The 23766-nt window shown below is 42.4% G+C and overlaps 1 protein-coding gene across 1 annotated transcript in view; it reads left to right on the forward strand.

The window, feature by feature from the left end:
* Nucleotides 1–23509, forward strand: part of Mindy4b (MINDY family member 4B) — a 33697-nt gene extending 10188 nt beyond the window's left edge. Inside the window, exons 4-12 of the mRNA XM_035451582.1 lie at nucleotides 1197–1316; nucleotides 2021–2112; nucleotides 4067–4232; nucleotides 4827–4892; nucleotides 8142–8212; nucleotides 9421–9493; nucleotides 10139–10300; nucleotides 21578–21758; nucleotides 23367–23509. Of these exons, the coding sequence (XP_035307473.1) occupies nucleotides 1197–1316; nucleotides 2021–2112; nucleotides 4067–4232; nucleotides 4827–4892; nucleotides 8142–8212; nucleotides 9421–9493; nucleotides 10139–10300; nucleotides 21578–21758; nucleotides 23367–23509 (1074 nt within the window). The remainder of the gene's footprint in view (nucleotides 1–1196; nucleotides 1317–2020; nucleotides 2113–4066; nucleotides 4233–4826; nucleotides 4893–8141; nucleotides 8213–9420; nucleotides 9494–10138; nucleotides 10301–21577; nucleotides 21759–23366) is intronic.
* Nucleotides 23510–23766: the final 257 nt, after the last annotated feature.

The following is a 23766-nucleotide window of genomic DNA, read 5'->3' on the forward strand; positions in this document are numbered from 1 at the left end:
ACTCCCAGAATTAAATTAGTATAGTAATTGTAACTTGCTCCAAACTTAGTCCCATGCCTGGAACACATAAAACTCTTAACGCATGCATTTTCCAGCCTTGTTCAAATCTGGCCCTGCCACAAAGCCTTTCTGAGTAATTCAACTTCAATATTCTGTCCTCCCTTTTTTATTTCATGGCACTTTACCATCCTATGGGATGTCACATATTGTAGCCTGTGCATAGTTTCGGAGTATTGGACTTCTAGCGTAGCTAAATCTCGAGCCATATTAAGTATGTGCTGTGACTGTTAAGTTTTTGAATATGAATGGTGAGGCACTTAATTTTCATTATAAATATGACTCAATTTAGAACCACCTAAGAGACTGATGTAGACCTTGAAATATGCCTGTGAGGGCTTTCAGGAATGTACTGTGGTGAAAGACCTTTCCTGAATGTGAATGGCCCTGTCTTATGTGCTGGAGGCCCTGACAAAGTAAGAGGGGAAGAGGAAACATAGCCAAGCTCCAACATTCCCATCTACACTTCCTAGCTGTTCTGCTCTGCCACATCTTTCCCCACAAATATGGGATTAAACAGATAAACATATAGGATTAAATTGTCTGAACCCATGAGCAAAAATGATAGTTTGTCACAGTGACGACAAAATGGATCCCTCCCTTTTCTTCATGGGTTTGATTTAATACCAACTTGTTCCTTTTTTATTTTTTTCTGGAAAGTCCCTGCTAGATCTCAGTATACTGTATAGTGTCCAGGAAAACATCCAAGATTGTTGGTGAACATTGTTGAAATCATTTACTATTGTAGTAAGGACAGGAATATGGGGTCCTATCTATTCCATCTCCTCCCCTGGATCAAGAGAGAAAATCTCAGTGATGGGAGAAATAGACATTATAGAGTCAGATAATGGGGCAAGAGGCCCAAGAGCAGTGGCCCATGTTAGAACACACAGTAGAGCTGGCTGACAGAGGAAATGAGACACAGAGACACAACCAGACACATCAAAATTTCCAGGACAGTGCCCTAAGAAAACCTGATGTGAAAGTTTTACCCAGGACTTTTTACAGTGAAAACTGAAACCCAAGGTTGAGACAAATCTAGAACAAGACTGAATGACTTCACCAAGAGGGTTGTGCCCAGGAGGAATTCCCTTTGGCTGAATCATTTAATTCACTGTTCTTTTTACCCCTTTTTTCAGGTGTTGCAAAGAAGTCTCTTTGGAAATACCACCCATGTCCTGGGCAGTGACTGGAGGAAGGCACACTTCAAGTTTCACAGTCCCTTCTCTGATCTGGCTTTTGCTTTACAAGTAGAAAAGGTGACAGCTGGCTTAGTCATTTCCAGTTCCTAGTCCCATCTTGCTGGTCTAAGCTTCTTTATGGATGCACGTGTCATTATAATCAAATGTAGAAATGAATGTGCAGCTATGAATGATAAAAGGCTTTTTAATGTTACCAAATATTGTTTAGGCTCTAACCAAGTCCGCATCTCTTTATCCCTCCAATCTTCTCAATTCTCATTGTGCTGCTTCTCTCCAAATTTCAAGCCCCCAGAAAGATTCACAAGGCAGAAAGAATTCTAGAAAACCTTTCTGGCTTGTTTGAAATTTTAGTAATTCATGTCAATAATCACTAATCACACCTAGATTTCAGGAGCTAGTCAACTGGTTTCTTGCCACCTTCAGATGTAAAAGTGTGGTATGAAGCAAGGCCCAGTGATGGCTGGAAGGAGAGGACCTTGGTCCCCAGGCACCAGGCTGAAGGCACCACAGGAAGCTTGTCACTGTTGATGCTAGCTTGTTGATGGCATCCAGCCATAGCCCATAGAGAAGGTGACACAGAGGAGTAGGACCTTTTTGTTAAGCTCCAGGAGACAGCATGAAGGGAAGGTTGGAGAGAAGCACAAACAAGGACAGCATCCAGTTCCGAGATTGACTTTTTGTCATGCTGTCACTGGGGTTCCACTGGAACAGTCCCACCCAGTTCCAGTCTTCCAACTCACTGTCCTTTTAACCCACTTTAGGGAGGTGCCCAGAGCATTCAGATGGCTGTACAAGGTACCCTCATCAAATACTTACTGTTTTCTAGAGAGGAGAAAGACTGCAACCTTCACAGGTAAGAGGACTGTGGTTACCACATAAAAGGTGGCCTAATGACCTAGCATCTTCACATGCTAAACAGTCACAATGAAATTGCTTCAGGAAGGATGCCTGTCCTTTAAGACAGAAATGGCTCAGGTTCTCCCAGAGGCGCTGCATTAACCAGGGGAGGGTGATCCTGAGGTCACATTCAGTGTTCACTTACAGAATAAGCTTGACAGATTCAATGTCCTACTGCAGACCACGTGCCAAGTAAAGTGAAACACCAGGTTTCAGGTGTGCTGATTTTCCCACATTAGATGGAAAGGCCCAACATAACATCCCTACAGAGACTTGAGCAGCGATGAAGAAGCTGACAAATGAAGGAGCCATCTTCCTACTTAACCTGCTGACATGGAACACTGTTGTGTACTTGCCTTTTGTTACAGAATCAGCTCAAACTTAGAAACTAACAAGCCTCTCTAATGATCCCCATGTTAGATATTAAAGGATTAAAAATCAGCCAGAGACATCTATCTATCCTCCAGCAAGATAAGTTATTGCCCAAAACAGGAGCTCAAGGTGCAACACATTCTAAGATCAGGAATAGCCATGCCCAGCAGAAGCAGAGCCCAGGTTGTAAATTCTTTATGTAAGGGATTTATTAAGGGGGTGTCCTCAGGAGGCCTCTATAAGAGGGTGAGGAAGCAGGACCAGGAGGGAGAAACACCTAAGGATGGGGTGGTCCCCAGACATCTCAGTGACATGTTAGGCAGAGCTAGGGAACACACACTGCTCTTCAGTCTGCCCACGTTCAGCTGAGAGGCAAGGATTCCATACCTCCCACCCCAGCCAGTCATCAGCTAGGGCCCTCCAAAGGGAAAGTACAGCACTCAGTTATTTCTGGGCAAAGTGACTCCTAGCCATTGGAAAAGTTGAAAAGTTGGAACCACAAGGAGCAGGACCCAAAGTAGATGGGGACATACCCATAATATGAGAGCACAAAAGATTTTAACGAAAACACACCCCCATTTACTACATAGGCATACACCTAGCAGCTGGCCTGGGCTAAAACATTGAATACATGTAAATAAGCCACTGCTCTGGGAGCCCTGCTCCAGGTAACCTTCCTGAACCTTCCCTGTCACAAGTTCCCTCTCCTCCCTGTAAGCACGTTGTCTTTCTGTCACTCTATCTGTGCAAGCTTTGCAGTTATTCTATCCCATCAAAGAGCTAGGCAAACAATAAAAACAACTGCTGGTCTCTGTCAGTGTTTTTTTTTGTGTGTGTGTGTGAACCACATGTTAAAATTTGGGGGAAAAAAGCATAAAAAGGTTGTTCCCACTTCCCAGAGAAGCTGGAAGTCCTTGGGGCACTGGTGTGCCCTGAGGTGTGATAGTAAAGGACCCAGATGGCCCTTATGACTCAACTTCTGTATCTCACCTCTAAAATGGAACAAATCTAGCAATGCCATAGAGCACTTTCATGGATTAAACGAGGAAATATGTGCAAAGTACCTGATGAGGTGAGTGATGGCCAAGGGTGAGCTGATGTGACCAGGTGGCAAGGGAGGCTGTGGAAACAGAAGGTACACGTGCTCGAGGGAAAGACACAGGAATGAAATGTGCAGGGAGTCCTTGGGGTTCCATCTGGGAAGAGGTTTTGCAAAGTGAACATGTGGGAGGTGAAACTGCAAGGATTATTTGGGATTGAACTTGAAAAATGACTGTGTGCATTGGCAACACATTCAAGGTGACCCGTTTTGGCTTTCAGAGACAGACAACAGGGGAACACATAAGATGAGACAGGCTGGTGTTATTGAGAGGATTAATGTGCAGTTACAGTCCAAGCAGAAAGATCAGACTATCCTGCAACACCCTCATATTGCAGGCTGAGAGGGGAGCTGTCCCCCCATATGCAGAAAAGGACATAAGCATCAGAGGCTAGGTAGCTCACTCCATTGTTTTCTTCCCTCAATGCCTGCCTAGCAGTCTATGTAACCTGAGCCAGCGTGAGCAGGAGCAAGCCCTAGCTGCCGTGCTAGCTGGAATTCTATGGACTGCAGGAGCCACTCAGAAGGCTGTCATCTGTTTTGTCAACAAAGACATCCATAGCACTTCCATTCTTGACTACTCTAGTGACAACTTCATTGAGAGGGTAAGTGCACTCCAGCCATTGCGTTAGCTAAAGGGTCAGTGATGCTTAAGTGTGCACATGGTCCCACTGAGGACCCAAATTAACCAAAGGTACCTGCAGAGGATTCAATTACTAATGGCTGTAAGTGACTGGCGGCCAAAATGGTGAATTTCTCCTTAAAGTTCACTTGAATCAAGAATGTACCGCATTTGGGCTAGTGGGCTTCAGTTCAGTATATCTTAGTGGTAAAACATGCTGCTAAGCTCTGGGTTTGATACACACTACCTTAGAAAGAAATCCACATCTGAAATCAGCTTTAACTGCCTTTATCTGTTATCATAAAGATAGTTAAACTTTATCTGGGAAAATATCTGCTGATCGTTTTATTATTTGAGATATCATAGTGACTCAAAATTGGGGGATATAACATGGATACCATCACCACCAGGCTTTACCATGTATGTTTTATGTGGCCTTGTGTTTGATGTCAGTTTTTAGCAATGTGATTTTGTAATGAAACAAAAGCCTCCCTTTAGGTAATAACAGCGAAATGATATCTCTTAGAGATGCCTTTCATCTTCTTTCTCATTTTTATCTTCAACTCCTGATCTGTAGCTCCAGCTGTTTGAATTTTCAGACAAAGAAGCCACTGAGAAATTCATCTATGATCATTTACAATGTGTAAGTGTTTAAATGTTGAGGTAATCTGTTTCTGTGGAACTGATCTTACAGAGATCTTCATTCTTGCTTGTTAAGAAAACTGGGTCATTTTGAGTGCTAAGGAACAAGAGACAGACAAGCCCACTTTTCCCTCCTCACAGCCTGGAAAGAGGCCAGATCACACAGAGGCCACTCATGGATGCCTCCTTTTCTTCAGCTAATCAATCCCAGAAAATAGCACCTTTCAGGCCATATACAGGATTTCTTTTGAGAGGAGAGAATGTCAAAGCAGGCTTACCTCATCTAATGAGTAACAAACAAAATGGAGGGAAACTAAGCTGCGTGAAAAATCCTTCACACTGACTTCAAGTAAGTGACTTAGAGCCTGGCAAAGGCAGCTTCTTTTCACCTCTCCTAATGGCACTGTGACAATATGCACCACTGCACTGTTTCTTTTCTGCCCTGGGTAAGAAGGGGACAAAGTAGTAGATAATAATGGTAGAAAAGTGGAAGGTGTTTGTTAAAGACGAAGAAAAGAAAATGAAACATGGCTTTCTGAAGAGTTAGGAACCTACAGGGTAAGCAGAAGTAATTAGCAGACTAACCATGAAGCCATGAGCTACAGAGTACATGGGCAGAAGTGAGATTTATAAAACTCACTGCAAAGGCAAGAAAGGCAGAGAGCTTAGGTGTGAGTACTTACATATACACACTGTCGACAATCTTGGTTAAACTAATGTAGACAGGGTTTCAAGCAGAAGATCTGAGCTGGGGCTACAAACATGTTTCCCCATCAAAAACAAAGCATTAGGCAGGTATGAATAGAAGATGCCTTAAACCCATGAGGCCTATGTAGTCCTGGTGGACAGACATGAGGGCCACCTGAGTCAGCCAGTCCAAGCTGGCTCTTACTACAGCCCCACTAAGAAGGAGCAGGCACCATTTCCTGAGTGAAGGAGATCCTTGGGTAAGGCTATACGCTGTAATCAACAGACCTTAATCAAATCCTACTTACTATCAATTGTATCTGTCCTGCATCCCATTTTATTTAGACAGAGATTTCAGCATAGAGATCTGAGGGCTACATGTGGGCAGGAGGACTACTGCTGTCAGTTGACACCCTCATCCCCACCTCCTTGATCAAGTGAAATGCTGAGGTCCTAAGCCCCCTCCTCCTGCCCTGCAAACATACAGATTGAAGTTCCTAGGAATGTGACCTTTGTTTGAAAATGTAGTCATTTAAAGATGTAGTCAAGTTCAGAAGAGGTCAGGTTGGATCAGGGTGAGCTGGAATCCAATGACTGCCATTTTTGTAAGTGGGGAAATTTGCAGACTGCTTCAGGGGAAGAGTGCTATAAGACAGAGAGAAGTCTCAGCAATGGGCCTGAGAGCCAACAAGTGCCAATGGCTTCAGCAAACAATGTATATGTATAAAGATTCAGGAAGGACCTGTCCAAGGACCGTCAGAGAAAGTATTGCCCTATGCTGAATCTTGGTTTAAAGTTCAACTTCCCAAATCTGTTAGGATACGGATTCCTATTATTTTAGGACATTTGATTTTCTGATAAAGTATGATAGCCACCCTAGGAAATCAATCCCTTCTCATATGAGCTGAGTGCGAGCCTGCATAGCATCACAGCTCTTCACATCTGAATCTGTACATGTCAAAAACAATCAGGAAATTTCATACCAGAATCATGGAATCAGAATTTATCCCAGAAAAGATGGCAACACTGAGCTTCCATTCTTTTACATCTTCAGTTGACTGGCAGGCTACTGATCCCGACAGATAAGCTGAGAGAATGATGGAGAGTCACACCTGGTAAAAGGGACTTGGCAGGTGTGACTTGGGACCTTGAGACAGGGGGATGACTGTTGACATCCTCATTCCCACCTCACATTTCTAGGAACTTCTATCTGTATGTTTGCAGGGCAGGAGGAGGGGGCTTAGGACCTCAGCATTTCACTTGATCAAGGAGGTGGGGAGGAGGGTGTCAACAGTCATCCCCCTGTCAGAAGGTCCCAAGTGGTGGGCCTACTTAACCACAGTGTCATTACAAATGGAAAGAAGGAGGTAGGAATGCTAGAGAGGCATAAGCCTAGAGAAAAGACTAGTGGTGGGCCATGACGAAGAAATGAGGACAGATACTTAAAGATGGAAGAGGCCATGCTCCATCAGAACCCAGGTTAGTAGTCACTTCAGCTGTGCCCATTAAGACCCATATGGGGCTTGAAACATTATATTACAACTAAGTGTTGTTTTCAGCCACCAAGTCTGTGGTATTGTTGTAGCAGCAATTAGGTAACTAACACCCAGCAGTTTTCCAGTTAGCCTCAGGCCCCACACTGCCCATTTCTCTTACACCCTGAAGAATACTCACTTTAATTCCTGTCAACCTGCTATGCCACTAGACCTCTTCTCAGGCCTGAGGGTTCTGTGCTCTACCAGGTTACAGATACACATGTAGATACACTAATCCGTGAGAAAAAAGGAATGTCTTGTCAAAAGCCTGCTTATTGCTGTACTTTCAAAGGAGGCTTTAGCTCTGGGTACCTGGAAGGTCAGCCAAGGGGCTGATTTGCAGTGAAGAGAATACTGACAGCTAAGGCTAGACACTGAGAGGTTTGTTTTTGATCAGACAGTTTGAATATGATCAAAAGGGGGTCACAAACTACCTTTTGAAAGTTCTAAGCAGAATAGCCTTAAAGAGGGACAGATTCTTTGGATCCAGAATGTTCCAAGAACCAAGCTGTGTACTGTACATTATTGCATTTAACCTTTGCAACAAATCCCGGGGGAGGGAGGATGTAATATTTGCTGAAAGTTGTATATAAGACTAAAGGATACTAAAACTAAAGAAGCTGATAGATAAAGCTGCCTTTATGCACCTGTCAATGCCAAAGCTCTTTTTGAGTCTCCTGTTCCTTCTGAATTCAACGGGGTAACCACAAAAGACATAGTCAGCAAATCAGGTCAGCTCGGTGTAGCATCAAGGGTCCTGCTAGGGAACAGACTGTAGCCATGATGTAAAGAGAATCACTAAACAGAAATAGAAGAAAGAAAGGCTAAGTTGAAGACCAAGAGAAGGTTGGTCCATTGGTGGCTTTCAAGTGAAGAAGGAAGTGGCTGGGAAGAAGACAGCCTCCACTCTTCCAGTAACTAGGAAGGGGGTGGGCTTTTCTTATATCTAAGACCTTAAAGTCACATCCACACATGTGCCCTGTATCTGCAGTGCTTTTAAGCAAAGACATTGGTCTTGTTTTTCACAGTTCAAAGGAGAGGGAAGCCACGGTGTCATTCTGTTCCTGTACAGCCTGGTCTTCTCCAGAACATTTGAGAGGTAAATTTCACAAATGTCCGAGTGGTCATTGCCTACAGTAGGATTGTGATCACATAGACATGGACTCAGTGGGAAAATATTCTCATTCCATATTTTATCCAATAGTTATTCTTCTGCATACTGTATTCTTTAGTTGATTCATCCATATGAATAGGCAAGGTGTCTTTTGTGAATATTTTATTTTCCACAAAAATATACCCTCAGATTCTAACTTTTGTCTATGTTATGCAAAGCTCTGTTCTTGGCACATGAGATGTATAAATAAGAGGTGATGAGTCGCTCATCTTCTGTGGGTTTCACTCTGGGGAAGATAATAGATACACCAAGAAATAGTGGATGAAACCCAGGCATCCCTGACATCCTGAAGTGGTGTAGGGATAATGACTCCTGGTGGATTCTAGAGGTGGAAGGGTCCTACAGTATGCACAGAAAGTTTCACAGAAGAGGCAGACTCTGAAAAAGACACAAGGTTTTGAGAGTCAGACAAATGGTAGGGGCTCCTAGGAGGGAAGAATTACAAGATCTCCCCGGTGTTCCTGAAACTTGTCTTTTATGGCAGTCACAGTTGTATGGGCTATGCTGTTATCTATTATCTGGTTAGTAAGTTCATTTAAATCAACATGTTTTTAAGTGTATCCCTGTTTATAAATATTAATATTAATATTCTTCCCATTAATATCTTCAATATTAATAAGTAGGCAAATCCTTTAAGTCATTTACTATGATAAAGATGTAGTTGACATGCCTTCACAGGCCTGTAAACCCAGCCACTCAGGAGGCTGATTGAAGGGGACCACAATTTCAAGGTCTGCCTAGGTTACAGGGTGAGTTTAAGGCCAGAATGTGCAACTTAGCTTGATTTTCATTCAAAATAAGGAGTAAAGTGGGAGTAGGGAGCTGGCAAGATGGGTCAACAGGTAAAATACACTTGTCACCAGGCCTTTGGACCTGAGTTTGAGCCACAGAACCCACAGTGTGAGAAAGAATGGATCCTCACGAGTGTCATGTCTTCCTCCTTCCTTACCACTTGTTCCTTACTTCATCCTTCAAACCATAGCTTCTCCATCACCCCTGAAGCCCTGGTCCTAGTCCCCTGGGATGTAGAAACATGAAAGGCATGAGCAAGGGACAGTGGCCTTGTTATGGCTGTATTCCCTGATATGATCACTGTTTGGGGTCAGATGCTGACAGCTCCCTTCATCCTTCAGGCTTCAGAAAGACCTGGATATCACCACCACTCATCTCTTGCAAGCTCGTGCTGGAAACATCCTGTGCAGACAGGTAGGTGGGAGGACTTCACATTTCTTTTTGTAGACTCTGAATCAGGCTTGCTTTTTAATGAATCCATTTTCTCCTTGAGCAAAACCTGGTCACGCTGTCTTTGAGAGATGAAATATTGCTATCCCAGCCCCTACCTTCTGGCTTCCACAGTCCTTCCTAAAGCAGGAGATCTCAAAAACAGAGATGCCTTAACAAGACTCACCAGGTATCCTTAATATCCAACAAAACAAATGGCATATAACATTTCAGCTCCATGCTTCCTAAGTCACAACAATGGGAAGCACATTTAAAACAAATACACAAGAATTTCAGCAAGTAAGTGGGTGGGAGTTCTAGAGTAAGACTCAGGGGAAAAAAGTTAAAAAAAAAACTATGGTTTTAATTCTACCAATTTCATATCACACATATGCTTTTACAGAACTGTGTTTGCATAGCTGCATTCTTTTTAGTAAAAAAAAAATGGGCATTTAAAATGATTTTTTAAAATATTTTTGTGCTGAGGGTTGAATCTAGGCCCTTAAGCCTGAGAGGCAAGCCTCTGCCACTGAGCTGCACCCCAGACCATTTCTGTAACACTTTTTAAAGAAGACAGTCTTTGTTTCATTGCTACCTAAAATGTAAATATTAACAAACTATTCATTCTAGGCAGTTATAAACATGATTTTGACTGGGAGAGCAAGTCCAAATGTCTTCAATGGCTATGAGAAAGGAAGCTCTGAGGAAACATTACATGGAGTCCTGACCCGCAGTGATATTGGCTACTTGCAGTGGGGTAAAGACTCTTCTGAGCATGACCGACTCTCACAGGTTAGTGTGTTTGGACTCTTAACTCTAGAGCCAGGATGTAAGCATTTTGTCATGTTTAAAAGTGTCTATATCCACTCAAGGGATAAAAGTGTCTATATCCACTCAAGGGAACCTCATTTCCCTTTTGGTACCTTAGGTATGCCACCCTCCCATCATACACACACACACACACACACACACACACACACACACACACACACACAAATACACACACATGCACACACACATATACACTCAGGGTCTACATGGAAACATCCAATTCTTTGCTCTTCGTACTTTATTTCACATATTTTAATGCCTACAAAGTATATATAATGAAAGCCACATGAGAACACTTATTGAGAAACAATATTTGAAATACACAGATGGACGGATGTTCCCTTTCATGTCCAGGTAGCCACAGTCCCAGGTGTCCTCCGAATCCTTTATTTATGCAAATGAATATACATATGCTTCCTGTTGCTGAACATTTTTTTAAAAAAAAATACTAGAATGGTGGCCCCATTTTTTGTTTTTTTTTTTGTTTGTTTGTTTGTTTGTTTTTCGAGACAGGGTTTCTCTGTGTCTTTGGAGGCTGTCCTGGAACTAGCTCTTGTAGACCAGGCTGGTCTCGAACTCACAGAGATCCGCCTGCCTTGCCTCCCGAGTGCTGGGATTAAAGGCGTGCGCCACCAACGTCAGCTCAGGGGATGTACAACTTCTGATGCCCAGAAAGCAAACCATGTACAAATAGAGACTAAGGGACGAACCAAAATTGCTTAGGAGGTATTGCACCAAGGTTTTCATCCTGACCACAGGAGAGGCAAGGACTGTGGGAAGCAGCAGTTCTTTGGAGTAACCTTGACACTACCTCAAGACAGTTCCTGCTGATGGAGGCGCCCATGCCCTTCCTGTCCTAACCATGGTATTAAACAAAGTCCTGCTCAGCACCTATTCTGTCTGTCAGTTCTCATATTCCTGCTATAGATGCCCTTCATGTGTACAGAATTTCTCACAAGATATCTTCAAATCCATAACCTCACCTGCCTCTCCACCTGTGCCCATGTGTGTGTTATTCACAAACCCGACATCTTATGCATGGGTCTGGATGACATCAAGAAAATAGCATTTTACTGTGGCGGGCTGATAGCTTCTATGCACAAATGTGTTTTGAAAGTTTCCTTATTGTTCCTTAATTGTATAATCCAGGTACATCATACAAAAAAAATGAGAAGTGCCAAATAAACTAAGAGAAATTCACTCACTCCCGTTATCCAGTGGTCTGTCTTTTCAGAACTTATTCTTTCTCCTTCCTTCCCCATGTGTAATCCTCTGCTGCTCTCCTGGAATCTTTCTCTCATTTATCTTTATATGTTGGTGAGAATCTGGTCTTTAGTGCACTTAATGGCTACAAAGAACTCACTACATGCATGCTAAAGACTAAACCCTGGTACATCCTGGACAGATAGGTTACAGTCATAGTCCCTTATCACGTTTTCAAGAAGAGCTGGAGGTTTACTTTAGACTTTAGTAAGTACAGTGAAGAAAACTCTGGAAGAAGTAAGGGTTCATTTTACATATTTTGCTTCTCTGATAGCCATACATAGTCACTACATGGCTATGGTCTAGTATTCTGTATGTCTCAGATCTCAGCAATGTGCCAAGATACTGTTTTACAAAAAAAAAAATAAGGAGAAATATACTAGATCACATTCCAAGGATAGAGCACAAAAATGACAATAATTTTAGTGCTTCATCTATGATGACAAAGCTCTTTCACAGTATTGTAGTTTATAGCTTGTGTAATGCTCCTACATCACCTGTGCTACTATTGATTCTCTTTCTTAAATCAACTCAATTTGAAGACTGCTTTTAACCTTTACTCCTTGGTGATATAAACCAAGAAAGTGCTTTTCCTTTGTATGCATTAAATAAATAAACACTTGTTTTAAAAGTTTCTTCTCATGGCACTGGCTTCTATGTCACATGCCAGCAATGGGCAATGCCTCCCATGTTTAGAAGCCTTGGTGCAAAGGCAAGATAGGTCCTACAGAAGTAGAAAATAATCCTACCCGGTAGTCCACAGACATTGGAGACCTCAGAGGGGCAAGACCTGCCCAACCACTTATCCTTCTGAGCCGATGACTATTGAGTTCTCCCGATCTCTGGACTATAGCAAACAGAATCACGTGTGTTAGTCCCTATGGAAAGCCAAATTGTCCTTTGCAGATGACAAGGAATAGCATTCAAATGCTACAGTCAGCCAGGCTCACTCAGCGTCACTTAGTTGGGAGGATCTGTGTCCAGATACAAAAATGAGTCAGTCCTACACAGGGCATACGCTGACTATTCTAGAGCAGTGGTTGTCAACCTTCATAAAGCTGTGACCCACTAACACACTTCTTCACGCTGTGATAACCTCAACCATAACAGTATTTTTCATTGCTAGTTCACAGCTGCAATTTTGCTACTGTTATGAATCATAATGTAAATATTTGTGTCTTTGGATTGTCTGAGGTGCCCACCCCCACCCCCACCCCCACCCCACCCCCACCCCCACCCCCCCCCACCCCCACCCCCGTGAAAGGGTTGTTTGACCTCCAAAGGGATCTTGACCCACAGGTTGAGAACTGCTGTTCGAGAATAACACACCTGATAAATGCTGGTTAGCAATGATATTAACCTGACTGCATGTGAAGCCCATTCAGAAAGCTCTGGGAACTATTAATGCCTGGGGCATCCTCAGACAGCACTGACTTTATGAGTAAGGCACTCCTATTAGCACACAGAGCTCCATATTGCTAAGTCTTTAACAAGAGTACCTGTAACGATAACTCCACCAACAGCTTGAGTTCCACTGCCACGTTAGGGCACCCAAGTAACACACAGAGATTAATACTAGTAACAATACTGCTGGCCAATGACTAGGATTTCTTATTTGCTAGCTGTGTCTTAAGTATCAACCATAACCATTAATCTATATATTTTATAAAGACTTAACTTATTGATGATGCCAGCAGCATGCGTCCTCTCTTCATGGGATCATATGGCGACGCTCCTCCTTACTACATTTCCCAGAATCCTCTTTATCTCCTAGTCCCGCCTAACTTGCTTTCCTATTGACCAACAGTGCTTTATTTATCAACCACTAAGACAAACATATACACAGAAGGCCCTCCTCCATCATTTTGCATGGGGTTCTATAAATAAAAAGCCATTTTTTACTCCAAATGTTACTTCCTCTAAGGGACACTGGACATGTGAACTCAAATCTCACAGGTGACCCTACAGTCAGTGAGGAAACCTCTGTCCCACATAGGCTTCTCAGCTTTGGGTGTTGTGAATGTTTGTGGCTGTGTGTGGCACCCACTAGATGCCTGTGGCTCTACCCGCATGATGACAACCCCATTTACAGACATTTCAAATGTCCCCTTGGGGTGGTGAGGGTAGAATTGTCCCTAGATGAGAAGTACTATTCTAAAGGAAGGAGGAAATTAAATAAACTCTTTTGGTTTCATGATTAAATCCATGGTGTGAGAAACTGGGAAGCCAGCTATTTCAAGAGAAGCCACAAAAAGCAGCGTATCCTCGCCTCACCAGTGCTGGCGAGGTGGGCAGCCTTTTGTTCCCTTTTAACGTTGACAAGACTTTGGGAAAGAGCTGCCGGTTTTATCCGAGGCTAAAATTGAACAGGTGTTTGCAAAGCAGCTGCTAAGCTGGTCTAAGGAAAAGGAGCACATCAGAGAAAAATGCCACCACGAAGAGGTAGCACGCATCAGAGTCAAGAATTCGCGGGGATCCGGCATTAAACCATGCTCTAAAGAAAATTACCTACAGAGCCTAAAATATCCACTAATAAGAAGAGGATGTTTTCAAGGACCTTAAAGGCAGTTGAGAGCACACAGCCCATAGGTGGAAAAAAGCAAGAGCTTTCCCGCTGGGAAGAGGGCACAATGTAGGGGACCGCAGGGGCACTATCCAAAGGCTTGCTTGCCAATTCGAAGTAGGGCAGAGGCTGGAGACTGCTTGGGGTCACTTTAAATCTACGTCGAAATCAAATCTAAAATGCTTCCAGCTTTTGAGAAAGTGACTAATGTGACTTTTCATACTGCTTTCTTGTACTCAGTGTCCTCTCCCCAGGGAGATGCCTGTAAATGCGCCCTCAGTGGAAATTGCTTGAAATTGTACACTAAGGGCTTGAAACCCTCAGGATGTTTATGATGATGTTTCTGTCATGCACTTGGAGGTTTTTTGTTTTTTGTTTTTAAATGTATTACAGAGCAGCTACAGGCTGACAGTCATCTTATTTAACCTTCTGAAACATGGATGTACAAAGCACACACATACACAGTTGATTTTACATGAAATATTTTTTTATTCTTTCCATATCATCTCCCTATAGTAGGACAATTCTAGACTCATGAAGCATTGATAGAATTTTGCACACACTCACGTGTATTTCTCCCTACCTCTGGCAGATAGCATCGAGGGGGTGTAGTATGGAGTGGGCTCTTTCGCTGTAGCACTGACAGCCATGGGCAGAGAGCACCTAGTTTTGCCAGACTTTGTGCTAGCAATGGACACTAGCTATGGTATCTTGTTCCACTTATAACTCAAAGCTACAGTCCTAAATCCAGTTTGTTCTCTGCCATTCAGTTAAGAGGTTAGAAAGTCCAGAGAGAGTTAGAGGACCTTGCCCAAAGCTTTGACCAATTACATGTCAGAGCAGTGTTGTGAAGTCTGTTCTATCTACACTCAAAGCTCAAGGTCTCTACTGTGCTGTGCCAGTCATTTTTCAATAAATTATAAATATATAAATACTACTTCTTGGAACTGTTTGCTATAATTAGCACTTTAAAAGTCATCCATAAATGCAGGTTGATCTTACGCCACCTTTAGTATTTACTACAGACGCATTGGTGGTGGGCTTTAACATTTTGACAGTGTCAGGGGTTTTAAAATATATGACAGTTGAGTAGTTTAACACTAAAGCTGTTATGGGTTTATGAATGACAGGTAATTGGTCACATGCTCTAAAGTGTTTGCCCCCATCCAACTTCTGGACAGGCAGATCATATCTATCAGGTACCAACACTTTTTACCTTCATTAGGACAGGCTCAGTAGTACTTAGATGCATGCTAACCAAATTCCCATGTGCACTGACTTAATATTTCACAACATTCTAGCCTGGAATAGAAACACCTTGCAGAGCAGGCATTTGCTTAAGAGAGAAAATAAAAAGGTTTCAGAATGATGTTACACATGGTGCTGGCTCGGAGACCCTCCAAGGCATGATGACACTGAATGAGACCCACATTTGTGCAACTGAGTGTACATTGCTTTAAGAGCATCTGGTGGGTCCTGTCCTTGGTGGGTGCAATAGATGCACTGATGAGGAGAACCTAGCAGAAGAAAGGTTTCTGAGCTCAGAAAGCAACTAGCATGCTGCCCAACAGCTGGGTTCTGTGGCTGAGAAGAAAGCCATTCCGTATCTCTGCCTTTGTCTTCCCAAGTCAATCTTCTCTTCCGCTGTGATAAAACTGCAGAGATTGCAAAAAACACATATCCTTGGGTCCCAGTGTCACAGCTCAGTGGGTGAGATTTAAGAAGAAAAAGATGGCGCTCTCATCAGATGACACGGCAAGCCCCCTAGAGCTCACCAGGCTGACAGTTCCTGCAGGAAGCAGCCAGCTACCCACGATGTGAGGCACTATTTTGAAGCCTCCCTGTTACTTTTCTATTTGAAGGTACAAGTTTGAGTGTGAGGCTCCAATACCTAAGTGAGAACATAACGCAGTTTGAGTCTAACACCATCTGGAAAGCCTTAGGAGGTTCACATTGTCGTTACACCTGCCAGTGGGAAGAAAAATCAACTCCGATTTTTAGAAGGGTCTGGAGTCATTTAGATCTTGCCAGAATCATTCCCACAGCAGCCCTGGCAGTGCCTACTTCCATCCCGATGGTACCCTCTTCTCTCTTTACATCTTCCCTTTGGAGAGCCTGATCGGAAGAAATCCAACCTTGAAAATAACCAATGAAGTGATAGTCACTAGACTCTGCCACTAAGTCACCAAGGTGACACCCTGCAAGCATGATCTAATTTGTTTTTACAACATACCTGCAAACTCTGCCAGAGAAATTACATCAACTGTGTGTTCCAGCTGGTAGAGAGGAAAGCCAGGCCATTAACAGTTATGCACGGGTATTGTCACCAGGGCTCAATGAAGAAAGCACACCATTCCTGACACCATTCTCCCACTCACATTACCAGCCTGGGGCTCTGGGGCTTGTAATACTAAGCTCATTATGCAAAGGCACTTTCTAAGCACCATTGTACTAGTGGCACAAAAAGAAAACCTACTTGGACTCAATTCTTGTTCTCTAGTGTTAGGATGTGTCCATCTTTCCTGTCCTTATCATTTTACAGAAGCTTAAAGAAAGGTTTGAGTGACAGAGGGTTTGGTTGCTGAAGGTAATACTGAAACGACTGGGCTTATTACACAATGAGTGAACCTAAGGAGAAAGGTATTTTATTTATAGTACCTCTGTATCAAATTTAATTTCCTTCTTACCATGGCAACATGCACAAATTCAGAATTGGTGGAATCGCACCAATAAAATATATTTAGAATCCTGCAGTGGGGGAGGGGTGGCTGGTAAACCATGTCTATACAAAAATAATTAAAATGCTTGAACTGGAAAATGTCAAATGGACACATGGTGTGTCCAGAACAGGGCAGGGGTTGGGGTGACAGCTGACTAGATTCAGACAGAAGGTGCTTTGTTTCCATTTTTGTAAGACTAGCTGTTTTCAAATGTGGGGGTCACAGCTGTAGTCAAGCCAGGTTCAGTCACCAGTCTTCAGTAAGCCAATTAAAAGAGCTAAATTAGACCAGCATTGGTGGTGCACGCCTTTAATCCCAGCACTCGGGAGGCAGAGGCAGGCCCATCTCTGTGAGTTTGAGGCCAGCCTGGTCTCCAGACCAGGATAGGCTCCAAAGCTACATAGAGAAACCCTGTCTCGGAAAACAACAACAACAACAAAACCACAAACAAACAAAAACAAACAAACAAAAAAGAGCTAAATTAACAGTGGAAAGCAGAAAGGGAGACTTACTCAGTGTGGCCACATTGGAAAGGGGGACTAAGAGATCCATCAACCCCCTAAGCCTATCTTTGGGTCATAAATGTGATCAAAGCTTGAATAGAGGAGCAAGGATGTGCACACCTAAACAGTTCCGGTCAATGAGTGGTCCAGCCTATCATTGTCCCATCCTTGTCTGGTTCCAGTCCTGTAAGGCAGCCTGACACATTCTTAGAACTGGTTGAAAGCTCTGTCCAGGAGCTAAGTTTATCCCTTGGCTGGGGCCTCTTCCTCTCCCAGCAGGAGAATCCTAGAACAAGTCCCATTTCTTTAGGATACATTGTTTTAATAGTCTGATAGTCACACAGAGAGTCACAAGTGTCTCTTTGGAAGATCTTCATTTCTGCCTGACCTGTTACATTACTTTTAACAAGCTGTTGTCTCAGTAGTAACCTTAAGGCTCATCTCCTGTTACCCAAAGTGCCATTGATAGTTATACGGGGCATTTCCCTTCCACCATACTCCCTCCAGGCATGCAACACTGCCTGCTCAGGTGAAATCTGGTCATTGTGGGGTTCAGAAGTGGTCTTTGAGTTCAGAAAAGACCACAGTTGCATTGCTATATAAAGTAACAGTGCTGGAGTGCCAGCACCAGGCCAGGCATGTGCAACCAAGGACCAGCAGAATTTTGCTCATTTTACAAATGTTCTATGAAAAAATGTTTTAATACATATTGTCTGTATACCTATATATGCAGTTCATCCATCCACCCAGAATTTACAGGGGCTTCCATTGATTTTTTAAATCAATCATAAGATCTACCTGAATTTAAATGGTATGACACTTTATCACAAATAGCATTCAATCTTTTACTTCATCCCATTCTTACATTAATGGTTGCCTTGTTCCAGTTGAGTGTGAAGATACATCTTAGCAATCTCAGCGCTTAGAAGGCAGAAGCAGGAGGGTCATGAGTTTGAGGCCAGCCTGGGCTACATGGCAAGTTTGAGGCTATGTGCCAAAACTGTCTCAAAATATTAATATTAATAATTGCTTATCCTATATGTCATATTTGTATACATATAAATCTTACTCCAGGCAAGTACTATTACAAGAATGCCTTGAAAAGAGTGTGTTCCATTTAACTGATGGATAGTTAATTACCTATTTACAACTTGGAAGAAATGTGTGTGAAACTAACTCCAGGGCTATTTCTCTTTGCATGTAGTTAGTGTAGAGTTGCCCTGCTTTGAAGGTGGGATACTCCGTGTCTTAGGGTTATTATTGCTGTGATGAAACACCATGACCAAAGGAACTTGGGGAGGAAGGGGTTTATTTGGCTTACACCTCCACAACACAGTTCATCATCAAAGGAAGTCAGAACAAGAACTCAAACAGGGCAGGAAGCTGGAGGTAGGAACTGATGCAGAGGCAATGGAAGGGTGCTGCTTACTGGCTTGCTCTCCATCTGCCCAGATGTCTTAAAGAAACCAGGACTACCAGCCCAGGACTACTTCCCAGCATGGAGACGGGAAGAGCAAGTGACATCAGAGCTTATGTTCCTGGGACAGGGTGGTCCAGCATTGCCCTTTCCCTCAGTCCTTCAGTGCTGTTTGTTCAGGAGTCAACTTTGTTCTATGGAAAAGCAAGCTTTGAAAGGTAATTACATGTGTTACAGACCAAAGCACTACAGGCTAATAAATTGACACTTTCAAATTGCTTCATTTTCTTTAAATTCTTCAGTTGTGAGTGAACTGGAGATACTTTTGTCTTTAAGTGTTTCACTTTCAGTTGCCTAGAAAACATTTATTATTGTGCTTAAAACAAAATGAGGTTCCTTCTAGTTAATATGTTAAGAAGGACACATCCCTAACCCAGCCAGTACACTCTCACAGCAGATACTATTCAGTCCGCATGAGAATGAATACCTCTAATCAAGGGCAATCTGAGTGTGCTGGCTAGTTTCATATCAACCTGATGCGAGCTAAAGTCATCTGAGAGGAGGGAAATGCCTCCATAAGGGTCATGCTGAGAAAAGCCTCCATAAGATTAGGCTATAGGCAGGCCAGTAGGTGTTTTCTTAATTAGTGATTGATGTGGGAGGACCCAACCAAGTGTGGGTGAGCCCACTTTTATAAGTTGCAAGTATCTGCAATAATCACCATCCACTGCACAAAGAAATTCTCTGATGGTGTCTGAGATCCTTACTGTCCATGAGTATAGAGATATGAATTTAGATGACAGTTTGATACTATGGGCATTTAGCAAAATATAAGCAGTCGGTTCACTCCATGGCCTTTGAGCTTCCAACCTTGAGTTCTTGGTCATATTTAAAGTACCGGGTGTGTGTTTCCTCCTGGAATTCTAACAGAAAGTGGATAGTTAACCCTATAACGCACATGCCACTATTATACCCATGAGTTATCTTGCCACCTGAGGCATTATTGAAATCCACAAGTTCACATCTAGGTAAAACTGTTAATGACCATATACAAAGCACCACCACCACCAGAAGCCTACACAACACCTTCCAATACATACTATAAAAGCTAGCAATCATGTTGAAAGCTTTATTGTCAGTTCTAACTTGTTTTTTCATGTCCTGTGACCAAAGTATGTGGTGTCTTCAAGCAATAAGTTATGGTGGGTATCCAGTAGCAATTGTGATAGCATATGCATACATATATATATATATATATATATATATATATATATATATATATATACATATATATATATATATATATATATATATATATATCTTATAAAATAGTTTCCATATGGACTTTTTCAAACATCCCTAATTAACCCTCATCCACCCATGATTCTATCATACCCTCTCATCGCTCTCCCCACCTAAACCTGCATCCCCATTATTCCCCTTTTTAGCTTCACACTGGCTCTAGTCTCTCCCATCCCCATGCCCCACACTAGTGGCCAAGTTACTTTAATAATCTTGAATGTGAAGTTTCTTATAAACAGCAGTACAATTGTTTCACAAGTATCTAGCCAGTTCCCAAAAGTTTCCCTTGAGGTGTGGGACACCATTCTACCTTGATGATACAGTCTGAAACCCCTGAGTTTTTCTCAAAGTTCTTAATTCCTTCCTAGGTGCTCTCAATAACCCTTCAAGCCTGAGGCCCAGTAATGGCTATAACCTCTTTTCATGATTTTTGGCCTCCAATCTATACTGTCATTGTAACTCCTAAAAATACACCCATCTTCATAGACAAAGGCCTGATGATGCTTAGCCAACTTGGACAAAATATAGAACCATTAATGAGACTAAGGTTTGTCCATATGATGTTGAATCAAATCTTATACTCTCTCAAGATAAATACCCAGAAACTTCCTGGTGTAGTCCCATTACTTAATAAAAACCATAGGGTATCAATATTTGGAAGAGATATCTTATCACTTAAAACAACCAAACAAAATCAACCATGTCCTTATAACAGAGTTGCTTTCCTATAAACCCTAGAGCCAAGAATTGACCAATAAGAACTTCCATGCTTAGCCCCTTATTTGCATAGCAGAAAGCTGGAGGAAACCAAAAAGAGGGCAGCTCCCATATACGAACAGAACAGTCCATCATCCTATGTCAGGCCACTCTGTCCCTGCTCGCCCCACTGCCACTGCATTAAACTTGCCTTTTTCTAATTTAAGTTGGATGAATTCTTCACTGTTCTCAATTCCAACTCATCATGGTTATAGGAAACCAATACACTGTACTGTATGCATATACTGCCCCAATACTCTACATGCTAAATGATTAGTGTTGTCAGAAAGTTGATGTTGGCTGCATGAAACTTTGCCCAAGCTCAGGAATTACACTGGGAGCAGCTAAACTAGCCAATAACACAGATAGAATTGGCATTCTTATTTTCCACATCTACATTTATATATCACTTTACATGACCTCACCTTAAGCCAAACTAGCAAATCTTTGCCTTCTCCATAAGGCTGCTGTGTTTTAAGAAGTACAGTCCATTTGGAGCAAAGTGAGGCATTACTACTCTACCAAACCATTTACAGGTACAATTTCATTCTCCATGAAGCTTTGGCTTGGAATTTTAATATCACATACAATGGCCTGCAAGCTACATGTGCAATGAGAAGCTCAGAGCTGCTTTTTAACCAGAAGAATGTGTCAGCATCTTTCATTACTCAGAAAAATCCAGATGTCCATCTGCATTCTCCTTTCCCATTCCAGGTGGGCAGCATGCTGAGGACTCCCACATTTCCTATTTGGCTGTGCAACATCAATGGGAATTATAGCATCCTTTTCTGCACAAATAGGCAGCTCTTGTCCGACTGGAAGATGGAGCGTGTCTTTGATCTGCACTTTTACAGTGGGCAGCCCTCACAGAAGAAGCTTGTACATCTTACAATAGGTAAGCACTTGAGACTCCCAAGTGTAGGCTTTAGTGCACTCAGAGATGTAGCTGTCATTGTTTAACAGCTGTGTGGTTATTTGTGCTGCCATTGCAAGAAATACTCAAACTCGGTTTCTAAAATGAAGTCCCTGACTAGGTCCAAATTCATTGGTGTGGGACTTTAAAATGTATGTGTGAATGCATGTGTTAGTGTTAGAAATAACACAGAAAAATGAGCAAATTCTAGTTATGATAAGAAATAAATGTCAAAGAGTCTAATTTCCAGAAATCTTTCTCCAAGACCCTATCTTTAAGCATGAGGTATCCACAGCCCCAGGAAAGACATGCAAAATCAAAGGAGACACAGACTTCCACCTGGCCAATTCTATATACAAACAAACACAAGACCATCATCCAGTGACATAAACAGCAAATCTCTAGTGGTCCTAGGAGAAACACAGACAGGCAAAACCGTTTTTGTCTCAATTACAGCTCCAGTTCCTTAAATTCATGCAGAAAATGACTAACCTTAAGATGTCTTTAAATATTGGCATCTTTGAGAAGATGCCAGCAGTGGACAAACTTGACTTCTGTCCAGCAATCTTGGTTCCATTTATGGGGCTTTGTCAATGGCTGACTTTGCATTTAGCATCATAAGCCTGGGGCTGAGTAACTTTTTGTTGTTCTCTCGGCATTTAGAAATGGCTGTAAGAACGTATTTGTGCAGCCCCTATGCTTTTCTTTAATTATGAGAGATGCATATTAACTCATTAACTTTAGTGTGACTTCGACCATACGTTCTTTAGTATCTACTGCCATTTTTACTTTACCGACCTGTGAGATAAGCCCCATTTTTTTTTCAGCTTACAAACATCCCACATACTCTATTCTGGGTACTGCATTGAGAGTGTATGTAACACAAGCATTAAGTTCCCGATAGCCATATGAAGCAGGTACTCTAATATCGGTTTTTGGCTGTATAGTTGCTATGTTTAGCTACTAAATAAATCAATGAAGCAGGGCAATAGTATCTTAAGTACTTCTCAAATGTTACCTGGCTCATGTGAGACAAACCTAGGCCTGGGAGACAGCTTCTAGATTCCCTTTCTAAATATCTCTTCTTTAAAAGTGATGGGCTTTCCTTTCACTGTTTTCCTGGCAATATCAATGATGCATGCCTGGTTCTATGTGCCACATCATGTTGCATTAAATGACATGAATATTCATATACCAACACACAGCAAGCCTGGCCACCACAGACAAATTCTAAATGTGTATTTCTTTTTTTGTTTGTTTGTTTTTGTTTTTGTTTTTGTTTTTCGAGACAGGGTTTCTCTGTGTAGCTTTGGAGCCTATCCTGGAACTCGCTCTGAAGACCAGGCTGGCCTCGAACTCACAGAGATCCGCCTGCCTCTGCCTCCTGAGTGCTGGGATTAAAGGCGTGTGCCACCAACGCCCGGCCTAAATGTGTATTTCAACACACCATCTGCAAGAACCTCTCTACACTTAATCAATTCTAAGGCTGCCTGGGCCAGCTCCACCCACCTTGTCTCTTTTTCTTGTGTGCTGGCTTCTTTGGGAATAGGCCAATGGGCCTGAATGTCAATGCTGCCATTCCATCCTCAGATACTCACTCCCATCACTGGGAAAGGGAGCGCCATGAAGATAAATATGGATCAGGAAGACGGTTTTCTCCAGTGGAAATGGCGATCAGAACTAAATGGAGAGAGGCTACTGTCAACTGGAATGGAACAAGTCCCTTCTTCTAAATGATTAGAAACTAGTCTGAAGGGTCAGAACAAATGGGAGGAAAGGGGTGGGCATTTAATTCCCACATTATTCTTTCATGAGCCCCACTGAAAAAACGCCACCACAGTTTCTCGTTTTTTCTCTTGGCTGCGCCTTTGCAGTCATGATTGCTGTAGAGAACGTGTTTTTATCCCAGGGTCTGAACAGTGATTCCTTCATTTGACTCAGAAGAGAAAATGCGATCTCTTCTCTCCATGTTTTCCAAACTGTTCTTTTT

This window comes from Cricetulus griseus (assembly GCF_003668045.3).
Source record: "Cricetulus griseus strain 17A/GY chromosome 1 unlocalized genomic scaffold, alternate assembly CriGri-PICRH-1.0 chr1_0, whole genome shotgun sequence".
NCBI lineage: Eukaryota > Metazoa > Chordata > Mammalia > Rodentia > Cricetidae > Cricetulus > Cricetulus griseus.